At 36.6% G+C, this 25,992-nt stretch overlaps 1 protein-coding gene across 3 annotated transcripts; it reads right to left on the reverse strand.

Moving 5' to 3' along the window:
- Positions 1 to 309: 309 nt before the first annotated feature.
- Positions 310 to 25,978, reverse strand: LOC106135915 (uncharacterized). 3 transcript variants are annotated; one of them, XM_060951289.1, is made up of 20 exons: positions 25,698 to 25,978; positions 25,323 to 25,400; positions 22,263 to 22,363; positions 18,873 to 19,017; positions 17,993 to 18,087; positions 15,887 to 16,018; positions 14,838 to 14,981; positions 13,598 to 13,717; positions 12,490 to 12,577; positions 11,004 to 11,103; positions 10,518 to 10,605; positions 10,423 to 10,466; positions 10,217 to 10,299; positions 9,504 to 9,572; positions 8,690 to 8,774; positions 8,023 to 8,084; positions 7,077 to 7,175; positions 6,317 to 6,429; positions 5,829 to 5,917; positions 310 to 4,475 (listed from the first exon to the last, which is right to left on the reverse strand). In XM_060951289.1, the coding sequence occupies exons 1-20, from the start codon at positions 25,785 to 25,787 to the stop codon at positions 4,288 to 4,290; spliced, it is 2,013 nt and encodes a 670-aa protein (XP_060807272.1). In that variant the 5' UTR covers positions 25,788 to 25,978; the 3' UTR covers positions 310 to 4,287. The 3 variants fall into 3 exon arrangements, with proteins under 3 accessions (XP_060807272.1, XP_060807271.1, XP_060807270.1); XM_060951288.1 differs by having other exon boundaries at positions 9,504 to 9,569; positions 10,423 to 10,605; XM_060951287.1 differs by having other exon boundaries at positions 10,423 to 10,605.
- Between the last annotated feature and the right edge of the window lie 14 nt (positions 25,979 to 25,992).

Here is a 25,992-nt window from a genome sequence, read left to right on the forward strand (position 1 = left end):
TTACATTCTTTCTAACTCGGAAAGCAAACGGCGGAATGATTCATCATCTCTTACTAATGTGAATTATAAATATATTTTTTTATCTATAGTATTCGAATAAAACAATTGTGTATTTTTTCTCACTCTCAAATTGACACCGGATTATTTATCTTAATAAATAGATATATAATAAATATCTTGCAATTTTCTAAAGGTTGTCTGGTAGAGAATGCTATTAGCAATTAAATCCACCAATTAAAACTTTGAGGCTCAATAGCTTTAAATAAATTACCGAGGGGACAGAGCCAAAAGAAATAAAACAAACACTGAGTTTTCGAGATTTACTTATTTAATAAATAACCAACTTAGTTACAAAAGCATATTTTTTTTTTAATTTTCTTCTATTTTTTATACAAAATACCCTTTAAACTCAATTGCTTATTGCCAGTAGTAATAATTGAGTGATTCATAACCATATTCATTTTAATAAGCTCCAATTTGGGGCCCACGATACTTATAAAAAGGACTAGTTGAAAAAAAAAATTGTTGCTTGATTACCACGAGCAATTTTTCACGGATTTGACGAAAAGAGCAGTTCCCATTTGCACTTACAAAGAAAACAGAAGGCTGTCGAATCAGCGTCCTTTCAAATATAAGTTGTAAAATTATACATACTTTGAAAATAATTCTTCAAAACAGTGCTCTTTTTATTCAAAGCCGTACTTGCTTTAAATTATTTATCGTCGTCATTTGTTTTTTACAATCAGATTTTGAAAACGTTACATAAGATCTTTTCACGCTACGGTAAAAATGTCATATTAAATACCTCATTTAAAACGGTAATAATAATGTCGGAAAAGCTATTATAGATTTTTATCCATTACGTCATTCAAAAACAAAGATGTATTATCGCGCCAGACGAAAACCTAACCTTTTATGATATAGTCAGTATCAATGTTCATATTAATTTTATAATCTGAGAATTAATTAATAATTGGCAAAAACATTTATATAGCGTCTCATCATGATACTGTTAACTCATTTCAAATTGTTAGGATGCTCGATAAAATCTGATTGAGACACTTGTTTAAAAAAAAATACTTAGAAAATGCGACGATTAATATACGACATATTTTTATATATTTTTTTTTAAATTATGCAGTAACTTTATGCACACTCTTCCACATTGCGTTCGATTCAAAAATTAAGTAGTTTAATTTTGAAATATATTCGAATACGGAATAAACTTTGAATATAAAAAAAAAATTCTTTCGTTACTGTTACCTGCATAAATATAAAAAAAAGGTTGATCAATTCAGCTACTAATTGGCAGCATATGTATTTCTAACAAATTTTAGAGTTAGGTGGAAATTATAAGTTAACACTTTCATTCTTCCTAATTTATTGATATTTACAATTAAAGCGGTATACGCATTCGTATACAACACACGTGAATAGAATAGATAATTTATTTTGATACTTTTATTTCTAAAGACACTATGTCATAATCTATATTACTAAAGATTGATTTATCTAAGTCCATTCTCTAAAAATAAAAGTATCTATGCAGTATATTTGGAACTTTTAATTTAAAAATAAAAATACAACGCACAGATTTTCGGTAACAGACCCGACAATTTAAAAAGATCTAAGTACCTAGTTGGATATTATAAGATTCCTTTTCATAATGTCGTCAAGTTATAATTCTATTTTAGCAATCTCAAAGAAAACACAATTTCATAATGATCGCAGTTTCAGATTTCTGTATCACAATTTTAAAATAAAAAAAAAGTTCTTTTTCTTTCAAATAATATAATCTGTATCGGTATGCTTTCTTTAAGATACTTAGAGACAAATAACACAATTCCCAACACGCAAACTCTCATTACATTATAAAATTTACACTTATGAATCGAAAACAACAAAAACATAGCTGTCCTTTTCTAACTTGAGACATCGATTGACGTTATTCATGTAAGTATTTTGAGTTTACATAGAACCCAAGTTCTATTGTATTTGCTATTATGTGTAGGTAACATATGTATATGATATAGTAAAGTCAAAGTCTTCTTCTTCCTCCCGGCGTTAGTCCAGGTTATATCCTCATCAGCTCAGATCAGGATCCTGGTATTGTGTGAGTCAGGTTATTATACGAATCGACTCACGTCTGACCTCCGCAACCTTGGCAAAGGAAATTATCACGCATTGGATCATGATTACACATTCAGTTGCCTGAATGTGCAGGCTTCCTCATGTCTCCGACGCCGGAAGGATTGTGTAAAATGTATGTATCTTAACAACGAAACATCAACTTTCAAATATTAAGAAAAGAACATTGGTAATTTTGATTCTTAATCTATTAATATTAAAAACATTTTCGTTTTAATTTTGCCTTTAGTAATATGATTTTTGTTTAAACAAAAACGACGCCATTTTTGAAAAAAAAAATACATGAGATCTTCAAATTTCGCAGGAAGTATATTATGTATACAAAAAAAAATTGAAACTATGTCTTAACTGTACTTATGATACAACCAATGAATAAATATGAACACACAGGTACAACATAGTATTGTGATATATTTATAGATTTGAGGTTATAACAAAAAAGGTTTAACTTTTGGAGACCCAATGTATCAACAAGTAATTTTCACAAGTGAACTTTACGCCTAGAGCTTGGGTCAAACCACAGAAAATATGTTAACACTTCATACAAAAAACTATGAATAATTGTTGATGTATCGGAAAACTTATGATCTCAATTAATGTTTTAGGCCAGGAAATACAAAATTTTGGTTGTGTTGTATAAAATCTGTAAAAATATTTTGATTTCTCACAAGAAATTCTACAATATTTTCATTTAAAATTCTTTAACTATGTTTTAAAATCTTGAAGGACAGTTGGATCATCTAAAATTTAACCTTAACACAGAAGTAGTAAGGTTTAACATCAATACATACGTTAAAGGATAAAAATTTGATTTATAGCCTACACAGATAAGAACACAGCCTAAATTTAAATTTAGAACACTTAGAAGTCAGGACGATCACACATCGAAATATCTAGATACTATTCTAAAATTAAAACAACATTCCTTTTTTAAATACTTGTGACAGTTTACCCTCATACCAAAATGCACTGCTTGAATTTAAAATTATTTTTTTTTAATTAATTAAACTTCAATAAATTAGTCAGCCTTTATGGCATCTTAGGTAACGTGCTCACATCCGAACTATAAGATAACGGGAGCTACTCCCAACCTATTGACGAAGGTTGAAAGGTCATTCACAAAAATTTTCTCTTAGATTCCGTTTCTCTCTCTATATTGGAATTAGTATGGGAAATGACGAGTTTATTTCAGATTTAGAGGAACTATTCTTTCATTTTTTTTAAATAAAATATGTTTCTTTAAAATAAATGAGATATCAAATTTATAAGACATTTTTTTAGTAAAGTTGAGAATATATATTTATTTTGGGAAACTTAAGAAATATTATACATATATTTTGTTCGAAAAATATTATTTTTTTATATTATATCGTTGTCACTTAACACATACAACTTTATATATTTTAATTATAAAAAAAGAACAAAATCATCTGCGTCTGATTATTCACCATGAACTATTGAACGAAATTCATGACTTATGGGATTATAGATTTGTTTTTAATTTCGACATCTTGTTTTTGTTACTTTACAACAGATAATTTGATTCTCCACTATATAAATACAGTTCACGGAAGTACAAATATTATAACATGTGAGTCAAACTCCTAAATTAAAATTCATAATGAAAAAAAAATCATATTGTTTGTGCTGTAATTTTTTTTTATAAAATGTATGTCTGTCTGATCCACTTTTAATGATTTACAAGTGTGGATTAATGATTATTTAGTGTTTGTAGACAAGTCAACAAGAGTGGTGTCCCAAAAAAGTCCTGAGAAAGGGCGAAGTAAAGCACTCCCAGCTATTACTCGACCATTTATCTAAAATGATGACTGACTATAACTCGAAACTGGCAAACTCAACTGTCACAGCTAAGAAAAGAAAAATTATCTCTAATTGGACTAAATGATTCAAATTCCTGCTTATGGAACACAAAAACAAAAAAAACAATATAGTTCTTTTTTCCTTTATGGATTTTGGAAACTAAATGTGACTGCCAGTTAGTTCATACTTCCGTGTAACATACAACAACAATGTTGCCTTAACTAAAAAAATGACTCAAGTGTGACCGTCCCTTAAACAAAATTACCTCCCACTATAGTACCTCGCTTGATATTTCTCGTAATATCTTATTCTTACCAGTCAGGCATCCGTCGTGATACTCTCGTCGTCTTTTTGTTCAACCTCTTTCGGTTCCTCAACCTCTTTATTCTCGGAGGGTTTTGAATCTGTGGAAATTGAGCTCGACGTTAAACTGTTCGGTTGTGACGACTCTTTGCTCTGTGGCTCTTGGGAACTGCGGTTCTCTGTCTGTGGTTTCTCTTTGGAATCTGTGGAAATGATTGTTCCTTTTTTGAATGTGCATTTAGATTTTAATTACAAACTACCTACATATAATTAGGAATGTAAATATGAATAAAGTCTATATCTACTTTAGTAACTTGATGTTGTGGTAAATTGAAATACATAGATTGTCTTACTGTTTTTTTTATTATTTCAACATTACAATACTACACAACGACACCATCATTTGAATGTGTTCCCCAGTATAATGGGTCCATCATTTGAGTGCAACTTGAGGGAGACAAATATTGATAAGGCACCTGTGATATATTTTTTCTCATTTAGTTTAACTAAATAATAGCGAGATGCAAAATTGCTTATGCTTTAGCAACATTCTTCAATAGTCCCTATTAGCCGTGTTGCTTCAGAACCCGGGGTCCTCTATATGAACAATTTTTATTTTTTAATTGACAAGGCTATCTGTAATATTTTAACTATGTTTGACAAATGAATGATTGATTTCGATTCTTACACAGACCGACTATCGTCTGACCTCCGCAACTATAATGAATACACTACAAAAGTACCATAAACTATTTACCAAAAACAAAAAGAGCTAAACACTAGAATATAAATTAATAAAAACAAAAATCACTAACGAAAAGTCTAAACGTTAAACATAAACGGAAATCCTTATCCTCGAACTGAAAAATTCTTCAAACTTATACGTGGCGCCATCTTTAGGCCAAAACTTGGTGTCTTCTAAGAGTTCATTCTGGACTTGATCCAGGCTTGTAAGGACAGCCTAGCCCATAGCAAATCTTCTTGGGAGAAGGGAAAAAAGGGAATTTAGTACGATTGTGTTGAAAACTTATCACTTTTAATGGAAAAAGATCATGAGGAAACCTTCATGTTCAGGCAACTGGATCAAAAATGTACCAATAAGGGTAAGGTTCCTTCTATCGCCTATATATGTGGGAATGAAAGTAAAACAGTGCGGAATTATATCGTAAATCTTCTTATTTTATTGGACTTCTTTAAAACACATCTTATAACGTCTTACATCATACCACAGACTCACTATTCTATCTCTTAATGTTACCAACGTAAAAATAAGTAAGAGGTCAGCTAATAAAAAGGATTTAAATAAAAACAATAAACAAAACATCTCCCACATATATAAATCTATATATAATTGACAGTTGGTGTGTGACATAAGTGATGTAGGCACAACTGTATTATTTTTTAATAGTTTGGTAGCATTAAGAGGGTAAGGGTAAGAAAATAAGAAGCCGAAATATATATATATATATATATATATATATATATATATATATCTATCTCTATACTATACTATATAATATATATTAGTATAATAATAAGTAAAACATATTACTCACCAGCGCCGTGCGTGGCGGGCCATGGCTTCCTCACGAACATATTCTCAACAATCCTATCTATATTGTCCTTTTCTGATGAATTCGCCGGCCTGGAACAAAAAGATTGCATTATAGATCGTTTTACATACTCCAACTAATATTATAAAAGCAAAATAGAATTCGTATGTTTGTTTATGACCTCTTCACGCGTTATCTACTGGGCCAGTCTCTTTGAAATTTGCGTATATATAATTAAGAGTCTGAAGAAGCACATAGGGTAATTCATCCCGGTAAAAACAAAAGGCATTTGCGAAATACCTATCATCTTTTATAGACAGCGCTAAATCCGCGCGCGAAGGTTGCGTTTAATTCGCTACTTTTTATGCGCGATCTTTTTTTTGGGAGATAGCGCTAAATTCGTTAGGTGGCGCTAAATTCGTTAGATGGCGCTAAATTCCTCTGCGGGTGAAAGATAGTGTTGCCATAGAGAAAAATAAATAAAATCCTACCTGTCAGTGTGCGGCCGCACAATAGGAATGGCGGCGGTTGGTCGCCGCTGAGCCCTTGGCAGCTGCTCCTGTTCCGCGCAACTGTAATATGTCACTCCACCGGCTTGGGTCGCCTAAAAATCAATATATTACATAAGAATATATTAGATATATATTACATGTGTGTGATGTGCCGTGTGGTTCCTGGCACCAATACAAAAAGAATAGGACCACTCCATCTCTTTCCCATGGATGTCGTAAAAGGCGACTAAGGGATAGGCTTACAAACTTGGGATTCTTCTTTTAGGCGGTGGGCTAGCAACCTGTCACTGTTTGAATCTCAATTCTATCATTAAGCCAAATAGCTGAACGTGGCCGTTCAGTCAGTTCAAGACTGTTGGCTCTGTCTACCCCGCAAGGGATATAGACGTGACCATATGTATGTATGTGTGTGTTGTAACCATGAAAGTACATCCATGCATACATACTAAGTATACATATTTTGTAAGATTTTGTTTGTAAACTTTTTTGTGATTATGGTGAGACAGTAAAGATTTTATTTTATTTATTTATACATAGGGGTAGACAGAGCTAATAGTCTTGAAAAGACTGATAGGACCACGTTTAGCTGGCTTAATAATACAATTGACATTCGAATAGTGACAGTTCTTGCTAACCCATCGCCTAAAAGATTCTCAATTTTTTAAGCCTATCCAAGTTTTTATAAGGTACAGACATAATATAATTTAATTAAAAGTATAATATTATGTTTATAACTTACATAGTTATGATGCGGGTACACTTGATGCGGGTAAGGAGGCGTGGGCTGCGGGTACAGTGGGCTGCACATCACGCCGCTGTTTCCAGTTTGTGATGGCGGCTGTACAAAATAAAGGTAAAAGTATTTATAAAGAACATATTATGCTTATCACTGTCCGGTGAGACATTTAGAAAGAAGAAAAAAAAATTTTTTTTTTTTTTTTCAAAATCTGATTTTAACATATTCTTTGACATCCGGTTACATTCTCTCTCATTCATTGCTTGCGTGGCACCACCTTAGGCCTCATCTTGCTTACCACAAGGCAGATTGAGGTCAAGCGCATTCAAATCTATACTAATATTATAAAGCTGAAGAGTTTGTTTGTTTGTTTGAACGTGCTAATCTCAGGAACTACTGGTTCGAATTGAAAAATTATTTTTGTGCTGAATAGACCATTTATCGAGGAAGGCTTAAGGCTATATAAAATCACGCTGCAACTATTACGAGCGAAGAAATAATGGAAAATGTGAAAAAAAAACGGAGATTGTAGATATTCTCTTGAAGAATGATGCCCAAAATAACTATTCCACGCGGACGGAATCGCGGGCACAGCTAGTCTATTATATAAAAAATATGACTTCTGCGCAAGCACATCTGTGTAACTTAGAAAAGTGGTAATACAGAAAAATTTACATACATACATATAATCACGTCTATATCCCTTACGGGGTAGACAGAGCCAACAGTCTTGAAAAGACTGATAGGCCAAGTTCAGCTGTTTGGCTTAATGATAGAATTGAGATTCAAATAGTGACGGTTTGCTAGCCCATCGCCTAAAAGAAGAATGCCAAGTTTATAAGCCTATCCCTTAGTCGCCTTTTACGACATCCATGCGAACGAGATGGAGTGGTCCTATTCTTTTTTTTTATTCGTGCCGGGAACTACAAGGCACTTTTTTAAAAATTACCTGCATATATTGCGCCGGCATCATCGCTGGTGGGGCGTAGCCTTGAGCGGGTTGTAATTGTCCTAAAAAATAAATATCAAAATCCATCAATTTATTTATATTTGACATTACATTTCAAATTACATTTCACGCGAAACCAAATAGTATTACGAAATTTAGTACGAAGATAGAATGTGACCCACATAGGGTAGGTACACTTTTATCATGAAACTCCCACGGGAGCGAAGTCCCGGGGCGCAGCTAGTTAGCAGTTAGCTACTAGAAATAGCGATAGTTTATACACATACATAATATAACACAATTCACGTCTATATCCCTTGCGGGGTTAACAGAGCCAACATTAATCAAAACACTAAAAGGCCACGTTCAGCTGTTTGGCTATGATAGAATTGAGTTTCAAATACTAATATTATTGAGTAAGTCCTATAATATTATAATATAAGTCCTACTAAATTATAAATGCGAAAGTTTGTGAGTATGTCAGGATGTCAGTATGGATGTTTGTTACTCTTTCACGCAAAAACTACTGAGACGATTACGATGAAATTTGGTATGTAGGTAGCTGAAGACCCAGAATAACATATAGGCTTTTTATCCCGGAGTACCCGCGGGAATAATTCCACGCGGACGAAGTCGCGGGCGGCCTCTAATATGAAATAACACTCACCCATTGTGTGCGGCTGCGGCATATTGTGCAGCTGGTGATGTGGATGTGAGACCAGTTGTTGCTGCTCCATTATTCCTAGTCTCACCTGTGTGGGACAACAATACTCTTTTACATACAATGGAAGATAGCCGTGTGGTTCCCGGCACGAATAGAAAAAAGGAATAGCACCAATAGACCACTCCCATCTTTCGTCCTGGTAAAGGGTCAGGTCAAAAGTACCCGAAACCGCCGGAGAGTTATGAATGTGGATGAAGCGAAGGAAGTATGCAGAGATCGTGGCAAGTGGAAAGAGGTAGTCTCTGCCTACCCCTCCGGGAAAGAGCCGTGATTTTATGTATGTGTATGTATGATGTCGTGAAAGGCGACTAAAGGATAAGGGGTTGTAAACTTGGGATTCTCCTTTTGAGCGATGGGCTAGCAACCTGTCACTATTTGAATCTCAATTCTATCTTAAAGCCAAATAGCTGAAGGTGGCCTATCAGTCTTTTCAAGACTGTTGGCTCTGTCTACCCCGCAAGGGATATAGACGTGATGATATGTATGTATGTACAAGGGGAGTTTTATTTCATTTTTCTTCCTACTGGATTTAGTCCCGGTTGCATCCTCACCACTCTGGAGAGCAGCGCGGGGTATGCCTTTGACCATGGATGCTGGATTGGGTGACTCAGGTTTTTACACGAAGCGACTCCCGTCTGACCTCCGTAACCTTATATGGATGGATGGTAGTTTTATGATGTTATATATATAACATGCAAGAATCACGCCAATCAGAAACAGTGGTATTCCCCTGGCGCGCTGCGCGGGAGTGGCGTACCTGCTGCGCGTGCGCGGGCAGCGCGTGCGGCGGCGACGGGCCGTGCGGCTGCGCGCCGCGGTGCACCTGCTGGGTTGTTAAAATTAAGTTACTTTATGTTAAATTTACATGGTAATTTTAACATACATACATATATAGTCACGCCTATATCGCTAGAGGGGTAGACAGAGAACAGTCATCAAAAGACTGAAAGGCCACGTTCAACTGTTTGGCTTAAATTCAAATTCAAAACTTTATTGTAAAATTAAATGGCTTAATGGTTAAAATTGAGTTTCAAATAGTGACAGGTTGCTAGCCCATCGCCTGCACAAGAGGAATCTCAAGTTAATGAGCCTATCCAAGCTTTATAAGGGACAAACATTAAACAATTTAAATAGTTTATTATGAATAAAACTTAGTGGGGGGAGTCTGGTTTTCTGAGATACGAGCATTTGCTTAGTTCAGACACCTCAGTCTCTCATAATCTTAGCTATGTTATGTATTGACTTGACTTTTTATTTGAGAAAAAATAAAATATATTTAATTTGATTACATAGTATTATCCTTATACACATACATACTTATGGTCACGTCTATATCCCTTGTAGGGTAGACAGAGCCAACAGTCTTGAAAAGACTGATCGGCCACGTTCAGCTACTTTTAATTATATACTTTAACGACATCCATAATAATTGATATCGACAATAAAAATAAGCCATAAGCTATAAATTACCTGGTGTATAAGCTGTTGCGGGTGTATCTGCGGCACAGGGCTGCCTTGGTGCTGCGTTCCGGATTGTGAATTGGCCGGGTACTCTGTCACAAACGATATTACTTATTAGCCTACATTAAATTTAAATATATATATTGAAGAATTATTGACAGAAGTACTTTCGAATTTATAATATTAGTAGGAATTATAAATATATAATATCTCACCATTGTATCTAATCGGCTGTTGTTGCGGCTGTTGTTGTTGTTGTTGTTGCGGGGCCGGCAGTTGTTGCGATTGTTGCTGTTGTTGCGTTTGTTGCTGTTGTTGTTGTTGCGGTGAGTACGTCTCGGCCAATGGCCGTTGTCGCAGGCTGCTGTAGCGTTTGCTGCCACCGCGGGATTCTGGCCCTGGTGATGTAGAAATTAACGATTTTAAATATCTTTATTAAATTTTTAGAATGCTATTGTTAAAAATCTATACTTAATATTATAAAGCTGAAGAGTTTGTTTGTTTGTTTGAACGCGCTAATCTCAGGAACTAATGGTTCGAATTGAAAAATTCTTTTTGCGTTGAATACACCATTTATCGAGGAAGTCTTTAAGGCTATATAACATCACGCTGCAACTACAAGAAGCAAAGAAATAATGGAAAATGTTAAAAAAAAACGGGTAAAATTTATTCATCCTTGAGGGCTTAGTGTGAAAAAAACTGGGAAAATTATTCATCCTTGAGGGCTTCAATGATGCCCAAAATAACTATTCCACGCGTACAAAGTCGCGGGCACAGCTTGTATATAATAGTTTACCTGAAGCAGGTGGTTGATTATTCTGCTGTGCTGTAGGCTTTTGCTGTGCTGTCTGTGGTGGGGATTTGTTCGGGGCGGAGTTACTCGGCGGTTGGTTTTGCTAAACAAAATTAAATAAAATTTATACTATATATATATATATATATTCTACCGTTTAGTCACTATAGTGCAGGTTCAGTATTGTCAAAATAAACCTCAGTGCCGTGTGGTTCCCGGCACCAATATAAAAAAGAATAGGACCCCCTCCATCTCTTACCCGTGGCACAAATTACACATATTGAGTTAGCCTCGGAGTAAGTTACGAGACTTGTGTTACGAGATACTAACTCAACGATAGTATATTTAATAATAAACACTTATATAGATAAATATCCAAAACCCAGGCCATACAGAGAAAGTTCGTTTCTCATCATGCCCTGGTCGGAATTCGAACCCGGGACCTCCGGTGTCACAGACAAGCGTCAAAAGAAAAATCCCAAGTTTATAAGCCCCTTACTTAGTCGCCTTTAACGACATCCATTGGAAAGAGATGGGAGTGGTCCCATTCATTTTTCTATTGGTGCCGCCAACCACTGGTACTGGTTCGAATTGAATTGAAATAATATTTTTGTTTTGAATAGACCTTTTATCGAGGAAGGCTTTAGGCTATATAACATCACGCTGTTACTATTAGGAGCGAACAAATAATGGAAAAAGTGAAAAAAAACGGGGAAAAATATAAATCATTGAGGGCTTCAACGATGCCCAAAATAACAATTCCACGCTGTCAAAGTCGCGGGCACAGCTAGTATTTTATAAAGAACCAAGTATCACGCTTTTACTTGCAGAGAAACATATATCAACATACATATATTAAAACTTGTAAAAGTGCTTACAATCTCTTGACGCGTAGTTTATTTTTAACCGGTTTAGTAACATCACGCTGCAACTATTAGGAGCGAAGAAATAACGGAAAAAGTGAAAAAAAAAAACGGGGGAAAATTATTAATCATTGAGGGCTTCAACGATGCCCAAAATAACTATTCCACGCGGACGAAGTCGCGGGCACAGCTAATGAGTTATGATAGTATTCCGGGCTGTTTCAGCCTATTTCAAGCACCATACATACATACATACATATAATCACGTCTATATCCCTTGCGGGGTAGACAGAGCCAACAGTCTTGAAAAGACTGATAGGCCTCGTTCAGCTGTTTGGCTTTATGATGGAATTGAGATTCAAATAGTGACAGGTTGCTAGCCTATCGCCTAAAAGTAGAATTACAAGTTTATAAGCCTATCCCTCAGTCGCCTTTTACGACATCCATGGGAACGAGATGGAGTGGTCCTATTCTTTTTTTATTGGTGCCGGGAACCACACGGCTAATATTTCAAGCACCAGTCTTCACGAAATATCTAGCTTAAGATTGATGTTATATTTTAATGTTACTTCTTTGTGTATTTTGTGAAGAAATAAATAAATTTTTTTAAACTTTTTTTCTTTTACCTGCGGTTTGGGCGCCGGTTTCCTCTGGTCCGTGGGCACGGGCCGCTGCTGGGCCACAGTGTTGACCTTCCGCTGGTTTTGACCTTGACTACCAGCAGAACACAGTTATAATAATACACCACCTTTTTATACATACTCACATACATTATCACCTTTTTGAGGAGTAGACAGAGCCAACATTAGTAGCTTAGGTATAATATTAGGGAGAGGATGAATGAAAGCAGGTTGACTAAGCGGATATACAAGGAGAGTGTGGAGGTATCTTGATCAAATTAAGGACGTCCTGGTAAAGGGTCAGGTCAAAAGTACCCGAAACCGCCGAGCTTGCATGAAGAGAATTATGAATGAGGATGAAGCGAAGGAAGTATGCAGAGATCGTGGCAAGTGGAAGGAGGTTGTCTCTGCCTACCCCTCCGGGAAAAAGGCGTGATTTTATGTATGTATGTATGTATAATATTTTCAAGTTATCTCTTACGACAATCACAGATTAGATTATGATTCTGGAAACGATATAGTAAAGTTTTGAAACTATATTTTCGATTGGGCTTGTACAATTAATACTTAGTTAAATTTTTCATAACATACATACATACATACATATAGTCACGTCTTGCGTCTCCCCTTGCGGGGTAGACATTGCCAAAAGGCCACGTTCAGCTGTTTGGCTTAATAATGGAACTATACAAATAGTGACGGTACTTATTATCAATTCTATCATTAAACCAAACAGCCCTATCAATATTTTCTAAACGAACCCCATAAGTGATATAAATAGACGTGATTGTAAATTAATTTTTCATAGCACTCACCTGTGCCGTGTGGTTCCCGGCACCAATACAAAAAAGAATAGAACCACTCCATCTCTTTCCTATGGATGTCATAAAAGGCGACTAAGGGCTATCCCTTACAAACTTGGGATTCTTCTTTTAGGCGATGGGCTAGCAACCTGTCACTACTTGAATCTCAATTCTATCATTAAGCAAAATAGCTGAACGTGGCCATTCAGTCTTTTCAAGCCTGTTGGCTCTGTCTACCCCGCAAGGGATATAGACGTGACCATACATATGTATGTATGTATGTATGTAAATTAATTTTTCATAGCACTCACCTGTTATTAAAAACGGTAGCGGTAATTGTCAAATTCTCTATGGCGGGCAACTTCTCTTTGGTAGGCTGTTTCGCTGTTGGCTTACTGTTGTTGTTGTTGTTGTTGTTGTTAGCGACGACCCTGGTGAAAAAAAAGGAGAAACATTACATCCATATAACTACATACATACATACATATGGTAACGTCTATATCCCTTGCGGGGTAGACAGAGCCAAGAGTCTTGAAAAGACTGAATTACCACGTTCAGTTATTTGGCTTAATGATAGAATTGAGATTCAAACAGTGACACGTTGCCAGCCCATCGCCCAAAAAGAATCCCAAGTTTGTAAGCCTATCCCTTAGTCGCATTTTACGACATCCATGGGAAAGAGATGGAGTGGTCCTATTCTTTTTTGTGTTGGTGCCGGGAACCACACGGCACAATAACCACGTGTATGCGGGTATATACCCTTGCAGGGCAGACAGAGTCAACGGTCATCAAAAGACTGAAAGGCCATGCTCAGCCGCCTGGCTCAATGATAGAATTGAGATTCAAATAGTGACAGGTCGCTAGCTGGAGCGAAGCGGGAACCCAGCGGGGGCTCGCTTCCGTTGCGCCTCTCGGACAGGCGGCTTCTACATTTTATGCTTCCCATCACCATCTGGCTCTAGGTACCAAGTATCATGCTTTTACTTACAGAGAAACATATATCAACATACATATATTAAAACTTCTAAAAGTACTTACAAGCTCTTGACACGTAGTTTATTTTTAACCGGTGTTTTAAATCTTATATATAAAATTCTCGTGTCACAATGTTCATTACCGTACTCCTCCGAAACGGCTTGACCGTTTCTCATGAAATTTTGTGAGCATATTGAGTAGGTCTGAGAATCGGTCAACATCCATTTCTCATACACCTTAATGATAAGGGTTGTCCACCCTTAACATTCTTTTATAACTAGAAATTACTTAAAAAATATTTATATGGCAAAACAACGTTTGCCGGGACAGCTAGTATACATATATATAAATAAATTACGGAAACCTATTTTTTCCAAAATAAAATATAGTCTATGTTACTCGTGGATAATGTAGCTTTCGAATGGTGAAAGAATTTTTAAAATCGGTCCAGTAGTTTTTGAGCCTATTCATTACAACCAAACAAACAAACAAAGTTTTCCTCTTTATAATATTAGTGTAGATATATATGTATATATATATATATATATATATATAGTGTAGATAGTGTAGATTTACCTGTTGTTAGGCTTAGGCCTTTCAGTTTTAGCTTTAGGAGTCTTGATGGAAGCGTTTCTCCTCAGCTGCTGGGAACCGTTCTCTGATGATTCGTTAGAAGGAGGCTGAGACTTCGAGCGGGGGCGGGGCGGCCGTTTCTTGTTGCTAATGGAAAAAAAACATGGAAATATGGAAAATTAATGAATACATATAATCACGTCTATATTCCTTGCGGGGTAGACAGAGGCGACAGTTTTAAAAGTACTGAAGGGCCACGTTTAGCTGTTCGGCTTAATGATAGAATTGAGATTCAAATAGGGACAGGTTGCTAGCCTGTCGCCTAAAAGAAGAATTCTAAATTTATAAGCATATTACTTAGTCGACTTTTACGACATCCATGGGAAAGAGATGGAGTGGTCCAATTCTTTTTTCTAATAGTGCCAGGAACCACACGACAAAAATAAAGGAAATTAATAATTAATAAATAATAAATAAATATATATACGGGAGAAATTATACAGATCGAGTTAGCCTCGAAGTTCGAAACTTGTGTTACTTCTAACTCAACGATACTACATTTTATAATAAATAGTTATATAGATAAACATCTAAAACCCAGGCTGATCAGAGAAATAAATAAATATCATTAAGGCAAACAGGTGAACGTGGCATATCAGACTATGTCTACCCCGCAAGCGATATAGACGTGATTATATGTATTATATAATATGTATGTGAGAATGAACGTGGCCATTCAGTCTTTTCAAGACTGTTGGCTCTGTCTACCCCGCAAGTGATATAGACGTGACCATATGTATGTATGAATTATCTGATTGATATTAGCATGAAGAGAGTTATGAATGTGGATGAAGCGAAGGAAGTATGCAGAGATCGTGGCAAGTGGAAAGAGGTAGTCTCTGCCTACCCCTCCGGGAAAGAGGCGTGATTTTATGTATGTATGTATAATATGTAAGCAGAAGACATAGTAAATGAACCTCTACATACCTATATTTATTAGCGAAGAGTAAGCGTAAGTAGAAGACATAGTAAATGAACCACCTAATACGTACCTATATTTATTAGCGGAGTCAAGTTCAGGGAAATCCTCAGGGTTGGGCGGCTTCCTCGGCTGCGCCTGCGCATTCTGGCGTCTGTATGCCTCCTCGTCCTCCCAAGTGCGAGTGTACTTGTTGGGGCCGCGGCTGGAAACATGAAATATTTCAAATACCATTGATCTATACTAATATTTGTAAGAATAGGCATTGCCGTGTGGTTCCCGGCGCCATTGAAAAAAAGAATAGGACCACTCCATCTCTTTCCCATGGATGTCGTAAAAGGCGACTTAGGGATAAGCTTATAAACATGGGATTCTTCTTTTAGGCGATGGGCTAGCAACCTGTCACTATTTGAATCTCAATTCTATCATTAAGCTAAATAGCTGAACGTGGCCATTCGGTATTTTCAAGACTGTTGGCTCTGTCTAGCCCGCAAGGGATATAGACGTGATCATATGTATGTATGTTTGTACCATTCATCTATACTAAAATTATAAAACTGATGAGTTTGTTTGAACGCGCTAATCTCAAGAACTACTGGTTCGAATTGAAAAATTATTTTTGCGTCGAATAGACCATTTATCGAGGTAGGCTTTAGGCTATAGAACATCAGGCTGTAACTATTAGGAGCGATGAAAACGTGGAAAATGTGAAAAAAAAACGGAGAAAATTATTCACCCTTGGGAGCTTCAATGATGCCCAAAATAACTATTCCACGCGGACGACGTCGCGGGCACAATTAGTACTTCATATAAAGCTAGTTAACCCCTTTGTCTATGCGAGACTGGTGGCTCTGTCTACCCCGTAAGGGATTAAGATCGGAATATTATGTATGGGCTGAGACATTTTGACAATAAAACACACAAAAATTATCGCTGTCCCGTTACACGTCATAATAAAAAGCGGAACAGCGATAGTTTCCCGCGCGATAAATATAAAATCGCGCGTGCTGGAATTAATTAGACATGTCATTCATTTTCATAAGCAAAAGTAGGGAATGAAAATCCTGTGCTGGTTCAAATATTTTGGTACCTACTTCTGGGACACGGTGAGAACCCTAGAGTATTTCGGGTTAGGCTACTCGCTCGTCTGACACTGGTCCAAGGGACGCATAGACCAGTTGTAACCTATTAAAATATTCACCCAATCTAAAATATTTTTATGATCTAATTGAGCCTAATGTGTATTTTAAAAAGGCTTACCTGACTGAAGTTAACCAACACATATTGTTTTAGGTACATACTTGGGATACCTACATACAACACATAGGTAGTAGTAGGTGTCCGAAGAGACCAGTTCCATGCAGACGAGCAGCCACCTAATCCGGTATTTAGTCCGGTTTCAACTGATAAATCTATATGTAACACTACTTTAGAATCCGATTCCACAGATACCTTTAAAGAACCAGGTATAAATACCAGGTATTTTGAAACGGGTACGAGTAGAACCGGATGCATGCACCAAAAACAAGGCTTTTTTAAAATTAATGATAATCATTTATGATTCTTAAATAAGAAAGAAAGATTGTGTATGTTTTACTTTCATAAATTACTATTGAAACATCAAATTGCGTCAAACTACAATGATACAAAGTGTTCCACATAATTTATTAATTATATTAGAAAAGGTTATGTATCACATGCAAAAAAAAATTGCGTGAGAAATAATAACGATCATGCAAAATTAAAAAAAGCTAATAGTTATAAACTTCTTGAACTAACCGCCAAAGTCGCTGCCTTCATTTTGAGATGCAAAAATAGATTACAAATAAGTTGATATAATGTGTTTAATAGGAGTTAATCTATACAGATATTTCTGTATGTATGTGTGGTTACTCGCATCATGCTCCAATTTAAATGCGGTTTTCTCGTATGTGCTTGATGAGACCTAAAAACTGGAATAGAGATGTTTCTCCTCCCACCCCATCCTAGATGAATAGAAATTGGCCAATGTTTGTTAAATATTATGTATGTTAGGAAGTCCATTTGAAAGCTTTTTTTTTTAATATTAGTGAACGGAATTGGTCAATGTTGGCTGACATTGGTGAATGCTTGTTGTTAAACTTTGTTAGTACGTTGGACGATGTCGGTCAATAATTAGTGAATGTTTGTCAAAATTTACCCATATCTCCTATTACGTCTAGCATGGGGCGGTGCATCCTCATTCCTAATATCGTAGCCGTATATAGCTACCAGCTCATCGCGAGACTTCGGCATCTGCAACCAAATACCTTAGTTTTACCAACGGTTACGATGCGTAGCGACATCTATACTGCGCTATGAGAAACTAAAACCAAATGAAGTTACTAAATAATTGGGCAAATGTTATATAGATGGCGTTACTGAGAATCGCAAAATGAGTTAAAATCATCAGCATCAGATTTTTATGTTAAACTAGAGTACGCCAGCGTAAATCGAAAAAAATCGTTTCATTTAGCTTACCGCGTGAATCCCATTCCTATCTTTGCATAGAGTTATTAATGTTATGGACGAGAATGAACTTAAAATGGATGATTTCCAGAATTTATGAACTCTGTTCTGACCACCGGCGCGCTATACTTAAACACTAGAGGGGTTAGTGCGAGTTTTACTCGATCAAACGCTTCGAGCAAGTAAACGCGAATTTGTATGTGATTTGATCGATATCGTGATTACTTGGTTGACGGCCTCTGTGGCGCAGCGGTTGTACGCTTGTCTGTAACACCGGAGGTCCCGGGTTGGAATCTCGGCCAGGGCATGATGAGAAAAGAACTTTTTCTGATTGGCTTGGGCCTTGGATGTTTATCTATATAAGCATTTATTATAAAAGAGTATCGTTAAGTTAGTATCTCGTAACACAAGTCTCGAACTTACTTCGAGGCTAACTCAATCTGTGTAATTTGTCCCGTATACATATATTTATATTTGTTTGATCGAGTAAAACTCCTCAGAATCCTTCACCACTTTGACGCGTCACAAGGACAACTTGGAATGCATTTATTACCTCAGAAGTATATTACTACCTGTTCGTTCTCATTGTACTTGTCATGCGACCACTTGTTTATGACGTCAGACTTGCGCGGAGGGCGGCGGCGCTCGGCGGGCGTCTCGCTGCCTTCCTTCTTCTCCGAGGGCGTCTCCGATGTCGTATTAGTGGTTTCTTCACCGCTGTGAACAAAAAAAGTAGCCAACGTTTCAATAATAATCAAAATCTTTATCCCAAGATTACCTACAGGGAGAGAAAAAATCAATTATTTCACAATCATTCCTTAGCACGATAAGAGTTATAGAAGCGGCTCGAGGTCAACCTGTGACCACAATCTAGGAGTGGGTTAGTCAGGTAATTATATACAAACATAAACCACGCCTATTCTCCGAAGGGATAGGCAGAGACTACATCTTCCCACTTGCTACAATCTCTGCATACTTATTTCGCTTCATCCACTCCACATTCGTAACTCTCTACATGCAAGGTAGGTAATTACACATAGCAACATCTGCCTGACCTCCGCGACCATGAAAGCACATCTAAATCATTTCAGATATCTTGCTTGCTATACATACATATAATCACGTTTTTACTATTTGAACTACTTTTTGAATCTCAGTTCTAACGTTAGGTTATATAGGTAAAGGTAGCATTTTAGTATTTTTGAGACTAAAGGCTCTGTCTACCCCGTAACGAACAAAGACGTGACTGTATGTATGTTTTCAGTTTCTCACTACCGCTGAGCCTGCCACTTGGTGATGAATATCCCACTGGAGCGAAATCACGGACAAAACAAATAAACAAGCCAAAATGAATAGAATAGAATAGATTTATTTTCAAAATTGGATACAAGGTATCACTTATTGACGTCACATCACTTAAATCTAATTAAGTATAACTACTACCGCTTCCAAAGCGCATGTGTAGAAGAAGCGGCGGAACAAACTACACTGCAGCATTTTCATCGGACGTCAATCATCATCAAGTGAATCATCTAGATACTGAAATGCAGGATTTTCATGAAGCCGACCAATCAAGGTAATAACGGAGGCCGAGAGAAACCGCGCCAATTCAGTTAATAATTAGATAATTGAATCCATTATTTTTCACTAGAGGCCGCCCGCGACTTCGTCCGCATGGAAACCCTATCAATCCCGCGGGAACTCTGGGATAAAAAGTAGCCTATGTGTTATTCTGGGTCTTCAGCTACCTACATACCAAATTTCATGGTAATCGGTTCAGTAGTTTTTGCGTGAAATAGTAACAAACATCCATACAAACTTTCGCCTTTATAATAGTATAGTAGGATTCGTAATACAGTTTTATTTTAACACTTTTCAGTTTAATTGTACCAAGGCATTCACTGATAGACACATTAGATAATGTGGAACCTGTACTGGATGTGAAGCATGATCCAATATAGGGTAGGTTCTGCATTAAAGACTGCAGAGGTCAGACGGAAGTCGAATCGTGTAAAAAAAAACTCTTCTACCTCCTGGCTTTAGTCCCGGTTGCATCCTCACCACTCTGGAGAGGAGCCCGGGGTATGCCTTTGACCATAGATCCTGGATTGAGTGAGTCAGGTTTTTACACGAAGCTACTCCCATCAGAACTCTGCAACCTATCCCCTGCAAAAACCTAACCCGTGTCGAATCGATCATGGTTACACATCCAGATACCTGAATGTGAGAGTAAAAGCATCGGTTAGTATTGTAACTAATGTACATCACTTCGAATATAGTTATTGGTACATTGCCGAGGTGGGATTCAAACCCGTACCTTACTGCGTTTCACGCATTATACGCATAAGAAAGAAGTATGCAGGGATCGTGGGAAGTGGAAAGATGTGATCTCTGCCTACCCCTCTGGGAACATACATACATATAATCACGTCTATATCCCTTGCGGGGTAGACAGGGCCAACAGTCTTGTAAAGACTAATAGGCCACGTTCAGCTGTTTGGCTTTAAGATGGAATTGAGATTCAAATAGTGACAGGTTGCTAGCCCATCGCCTAAAAGAAGAATCCCAAGTCTATAAGCCCACCCCTTAGTCGCCTTTTACGACATCCATGGGAAAGAGATGGAGTGGTCCTATTCTTTTTTCTATTCGTGCCGGGAACCACACGGCATCCCTCTGGGAAAGAGGCGTTATTTATGTATGTATGTATGTTACAAAGAATAACCCATACACAATGCGATTAAATAAGTGATTGACATAAATTACCACGACAACTAAGTTGCGTGAATGCACCTATTTATCATATAAAGAATTTGTGCAGCCAACGACCAAACTACCCGCTCATGTGGAAAATACTAGCGTAATAGAGAAAGCTGTTTAAACGAGTGCATACATACATATAATCACGTCTATATCCCTTGCAGGGTAGACAGAGCCAACAGTCTTAAAAAGACTGAAAGGCCACGTTCAGCTGTCTGACAGTTTGGCATAATGATTCAATTTCAAATTCAAAATTTTTATTCATTACTATAGGATACTATATATCGCCTATATATACTATATATATATATATTTTTTTTAATATATAATTGAAATTCAAATAGTAACAGGTTGCTTGCCCATGAGAGTTTTAAATGTGAATGAAGCGAAAGAAGTATGAGTGATCGTGGCAATTGAAAAGATGTATTCTCTGCCTACCCCTCTGGGAAAAAGGCGTGATTTTATGTAAGTATATATGTATGCTAGTGGCTAGCGCATCGCCTAAATATAATAGAAGAAGCCCAAATGAAAAACGTAGAATGCACTCGTCCTAAACAGTATTTGTGCTAGCTAACCACGATCCAATATTGGTTAGGTTCACCTAAAAATTGCGGAGGTCAGAGTCTCTTCGTGTATAAACCTGACTTACGAGCCACAAGGGTTGTCTTGGACCAAGCTGGATCTAAAGCCAAGAGGTAAAGCATTATGCCAGCTAATAATCTTTCTTTAACAAGAGCCCTTCATACATTCGCTTCATCCACATTCATAACTCTCTTCATGCAAGCTTGTGGGTTTCGGGTAGGTTCACTCAACCTAACATTTTCTCAAAACGTCTCCGATTCGATCAAGGTATGTTCGTGTAGGTCTTCTCGACATTCCCAAGAAGGATATATTTATTTACATACATACATATGGTCACGTCTATATCCATTGCGGGGTAGACAGAGCCAACAGTCTTAAAAAGACTGAAAGGCCACATTCAGCTATTTGGCTTAACGATAGAATTGAGATTCAAATAATGACAGGTTGCTAACTAGCCATCGTCTTAAAAAAGAATCCCAAGTTTGTAAGCCTATCCCTTAGTCGCCTTTTACGACATCCGTGTGAAAGAGATGGGAGTGGTGCTATTCTTTTTTGTATTGGTTACGGAAACCACACGGCATACATTTATTTACTTGCTTGTATCCTCAGACAGTGACATTTACCTGGCCGCAGTCCGGTCGTCATGTTCATAGAAAGTACCGCGTTTCGGTATGTACTGTGGGTTGCTCCGGTCTTCGTCGTCATCCACACGACGTTCGGTCTCCTGGAATAATAAAAAAGCCTTAGGTAATTAAAATCCTCCTATGAATATTATCCAACAACCATCTCAATCCATGTGCCGTGTGGTTCCCGGCACCAAATAGAAAAAAAAAATAAGACCACTCCATCACTCTTCCATGGATGTCGTAAAAGGCGACTAAGGGGTAGGCTTATAAACTAGAAATTCTTCTTTTAGGCGATGGGGTAGCAACCCGTCACTATTAGAATCTCAATTCTATCTTAAAGCCAAATAGCTGAACGTGGCCTATCAGTCTTTACAAGACTGTTAGCTCTGTCTATACCGCAAGGGATATAGACGTGATTTTATGTATCTCAATACATTATCAAGCCATACATTAAATGTGCTTCGAGATCGCTGGCTCTGTCTACTTCATTTATTTATTTCTTCAAAACTTATTCTTATTAGATTTTGGTCCAAGACAATAGAACTACAATAGTCTACTAACACTATTAAATATTAAATTCATAAGGGATAACAGCCTGATTATATGTATGTACTAGAGGCCGCCCGCGACGTCATCCGCATGGAAACCCTATCAATCCCGCGGGAACTCCGGGACAAAAAGTAGCCTATATGTCATTCTGGGTCTTCCAATTTTACATACCAAATTTCATCATAATCGGTTCAGTAGTTTTTGCGTGAAAGAGTAATAAATATCCATACTGACATCCTCGAAAACTTTCACATTATTTATATTAGTAGGATGTATCATGGCAGTGAAATAAAGGACAGTCTCCTCTGAATTAAATGAAAATAAAGGGATACATAAATAGAGAGAGATAAATAAATATACAAGGTAACAAGTCCACCTAATCCACATACGCTAATTAGATTCAATTCGAAGCTCTGTCTACCCATTATGGATACACACATGAGTACTTTGTAACGGATTGTTTATTCAATAAATTTTGTACAATACAAGTTCTCCAATGTAGTGTACTGTTTCAAAATACTGAAACTATGAAATGTAATCACATATAACAATGAAGTTATTCACATTCATTCTATTCGATATTGTATGTTATATGTTAGTCTTAAGGTTTAAAATTACACCTCAAGTGTTAACCCAAAGCATGGTTAACTCAGCATTATGGGAATCCCCCATTGAATTTGTACTGTTTATAATAATACCCTAAATCAATGGTAATTGTACCACTACTTGGTTGAAAAAAATACTACTGTTAATTGTTAGATTGCAGAAAAAATAAAATAAAAAATATATTCAAAAATTTTCGTAAAAAGAGAATCTAATCAATATCCTCTTTTTTTTAAAGTTGGTAACAAACACTTTCCTAAAAACCGCCTCGATCGGTTCAGTGAGAGATAATCGTGGACAAACAAACATACAGGTCAAACTGAGAGAACCACCTTTTTTATGAAGATGGTTAAAACTGTGTTAAAGGGAGCATATAGATACAATTAAGCTGTACCAATGGTTGACTAATCTAAAAGGTATTTTATCATACTGGACTAAAATATGCAATAAAAATAATTAAGATACTTTTAAGGTCACATGAAAAACAATCACTCCATTTATGTAGGTATCAACATTTTTGGCTGGTGAGTTTTAAAACAAGGTCACACATACAAAATATCTAAATAAGAGAAATATATACATACATACATATGGTCACGTCTATATCCCTAGTGGAGTAGACAGAGCAAACAGTCTTGAAAAGACTGATAGGCCACACTCAGCTATTTGGCTCAATGATAGAATTGAGATGCAAATAGTGACAGGTTGCAAGCTCATCGCCTAAATACGCTTAGTCGCCTTTTACGACATCCATAGGAAAGAGATGGAGTGGTTCCATTTCTGTACTGGTGCCGGGAACCACACGGCACAGAAATATATTAGAGAAATACATATATATATATCTGTAAGATAGATTTTAATAAAATAGGGCACACAGTAGCAGCTAGATTAACAAGATATCTATTACCATATTATGGAATTCCTACTAGACCAAAGCCCTGGTGCCGCCACCTATTTATTATAAAACTATCCGCATAGTCCGCATAGTTTTATAATAAATACTCAATAGAGATAAACATCCAAAATATGAAAACTCAATTATACATTGAGTAAGTTAAATGGAAAATTCCAATACCTGTATCATCTGTATTTTGTAAATCACAAATTAAAATAGTAGAGTAGAAAGTGATACACTGAACCATTTTAAGTTTGTAAATATAAATAAACCAGAGGACCTTCATAAATAAAATTTTCCTTGACTGACATTGCATATAGATACATTTCATGTCTTTTGGAGTAGGCAGAGCAGACAGATACCTAGAGACAACATAGCTACCTTTAACGTAAGATTTTCTCTACAAGAAATACCACATACCCCAATCAAAATTGATGTTCTAACAAATGCATAAAATTTTGCTATAAAAAATTGCTGCTATTATGTATGTAGATTTATAGGCCTAGATTCACTTTATAGTCATGCAATAATGACTGTGAATTCTAATATAACTTTGTACAGTCTTGAACCCATGTGTAAGTTCACTGACCTTGGAATGCTTTGAATGTAAATAAACAAACATTATCACCCACTTGATTTAACCTTTTTACTAAGTGTTAATATTCTAGACCAAGACAATCATGGAAAAAAGATGATATGCTAGCAAATGGAATAAAATCTGAGGATGGTGAAAACTGGACTATGTGGAGATAGAATAGTCAGAAGGCAGACCCTGGACCCCGAAACACTTCTATGGAGGGCGCAACCGGAAGAGGCAGAGATGAGAAAGAAGACAAAACTAAGTCAAATAAGATCTATTTAATGAAGAGACCTTTAACATATTGTCAGACTAGAAATGACAAAAAAACAAAACATTCATCATCCAAAGCAAATTAAATGCGTGAATTCATAAGTATTTATACACCATGATCATGCTTTCAAAGAATTATTTTAAAAAATTAATAAATTACCTGATTCTCCGGATCCCTCTCAGAGTGGTCAGACTCACTCCCCTGCGAGTCATAATCAGACTCGTGCTGACCACCATCCTGTAAGCATTCAGATACCTTTAGCAACTGCATCTTATTTTAAAATTCGTAATTTATCAATGAGATGTGATTCTATTAACAAATGACGTGGATGTACAATTTAAGGTATCAATGTATTTGATTCATTTCAGTGACTAGTGCCCAAACCGTGACCTCAATAACACGAAAAGAAATGGGCATGCCGACACGCGAACGCGCGGGAGAAAGTGCCGATCAACGTAGCACTTTAGCAACAAAATGAAAGTTCATTATCTTAATTTAAGCTATTGTGATACAACATTTGGACGATCAACTTACGTTTCCCGAGTTGCTGTGCTCGACATCCTGAGAAGCATCAGAATACTCGCCAGAGTCATCTTGTTCTTGTCTCCTGGCCACGGACGTCATATTAGCGTCCTCTCGAGTCGCTGGTAGTACCTCCAGATTGGCAGCTGTAGATTGATTTTTAATTGTAATATTCTGTTTGGCGACCAATACGCTTGGTTTCAATTTGCAACGTGAAAATCCCCTCTTCAATACAAGAAGATGAACGAAAGAAAGAACGTCAAAACCACAAACTAAATAGAGATCTATGTCAAAACAAGGATTCCGC

This window comes from Amyelois transitella, chromosome 24, assembly GCF_032362555.1.
Source record: "Amyelois transitella isolate CPQ chromosome 24, ilAmyTran1.1, whole genome shotgun sequence".
Classification (NCBI taxonomy): Eukaryota; Metazoa; Arthropoda; class Insecta; order Lepidoptera; family Pyralidae; genus Amyelois; species Amyelois transitella.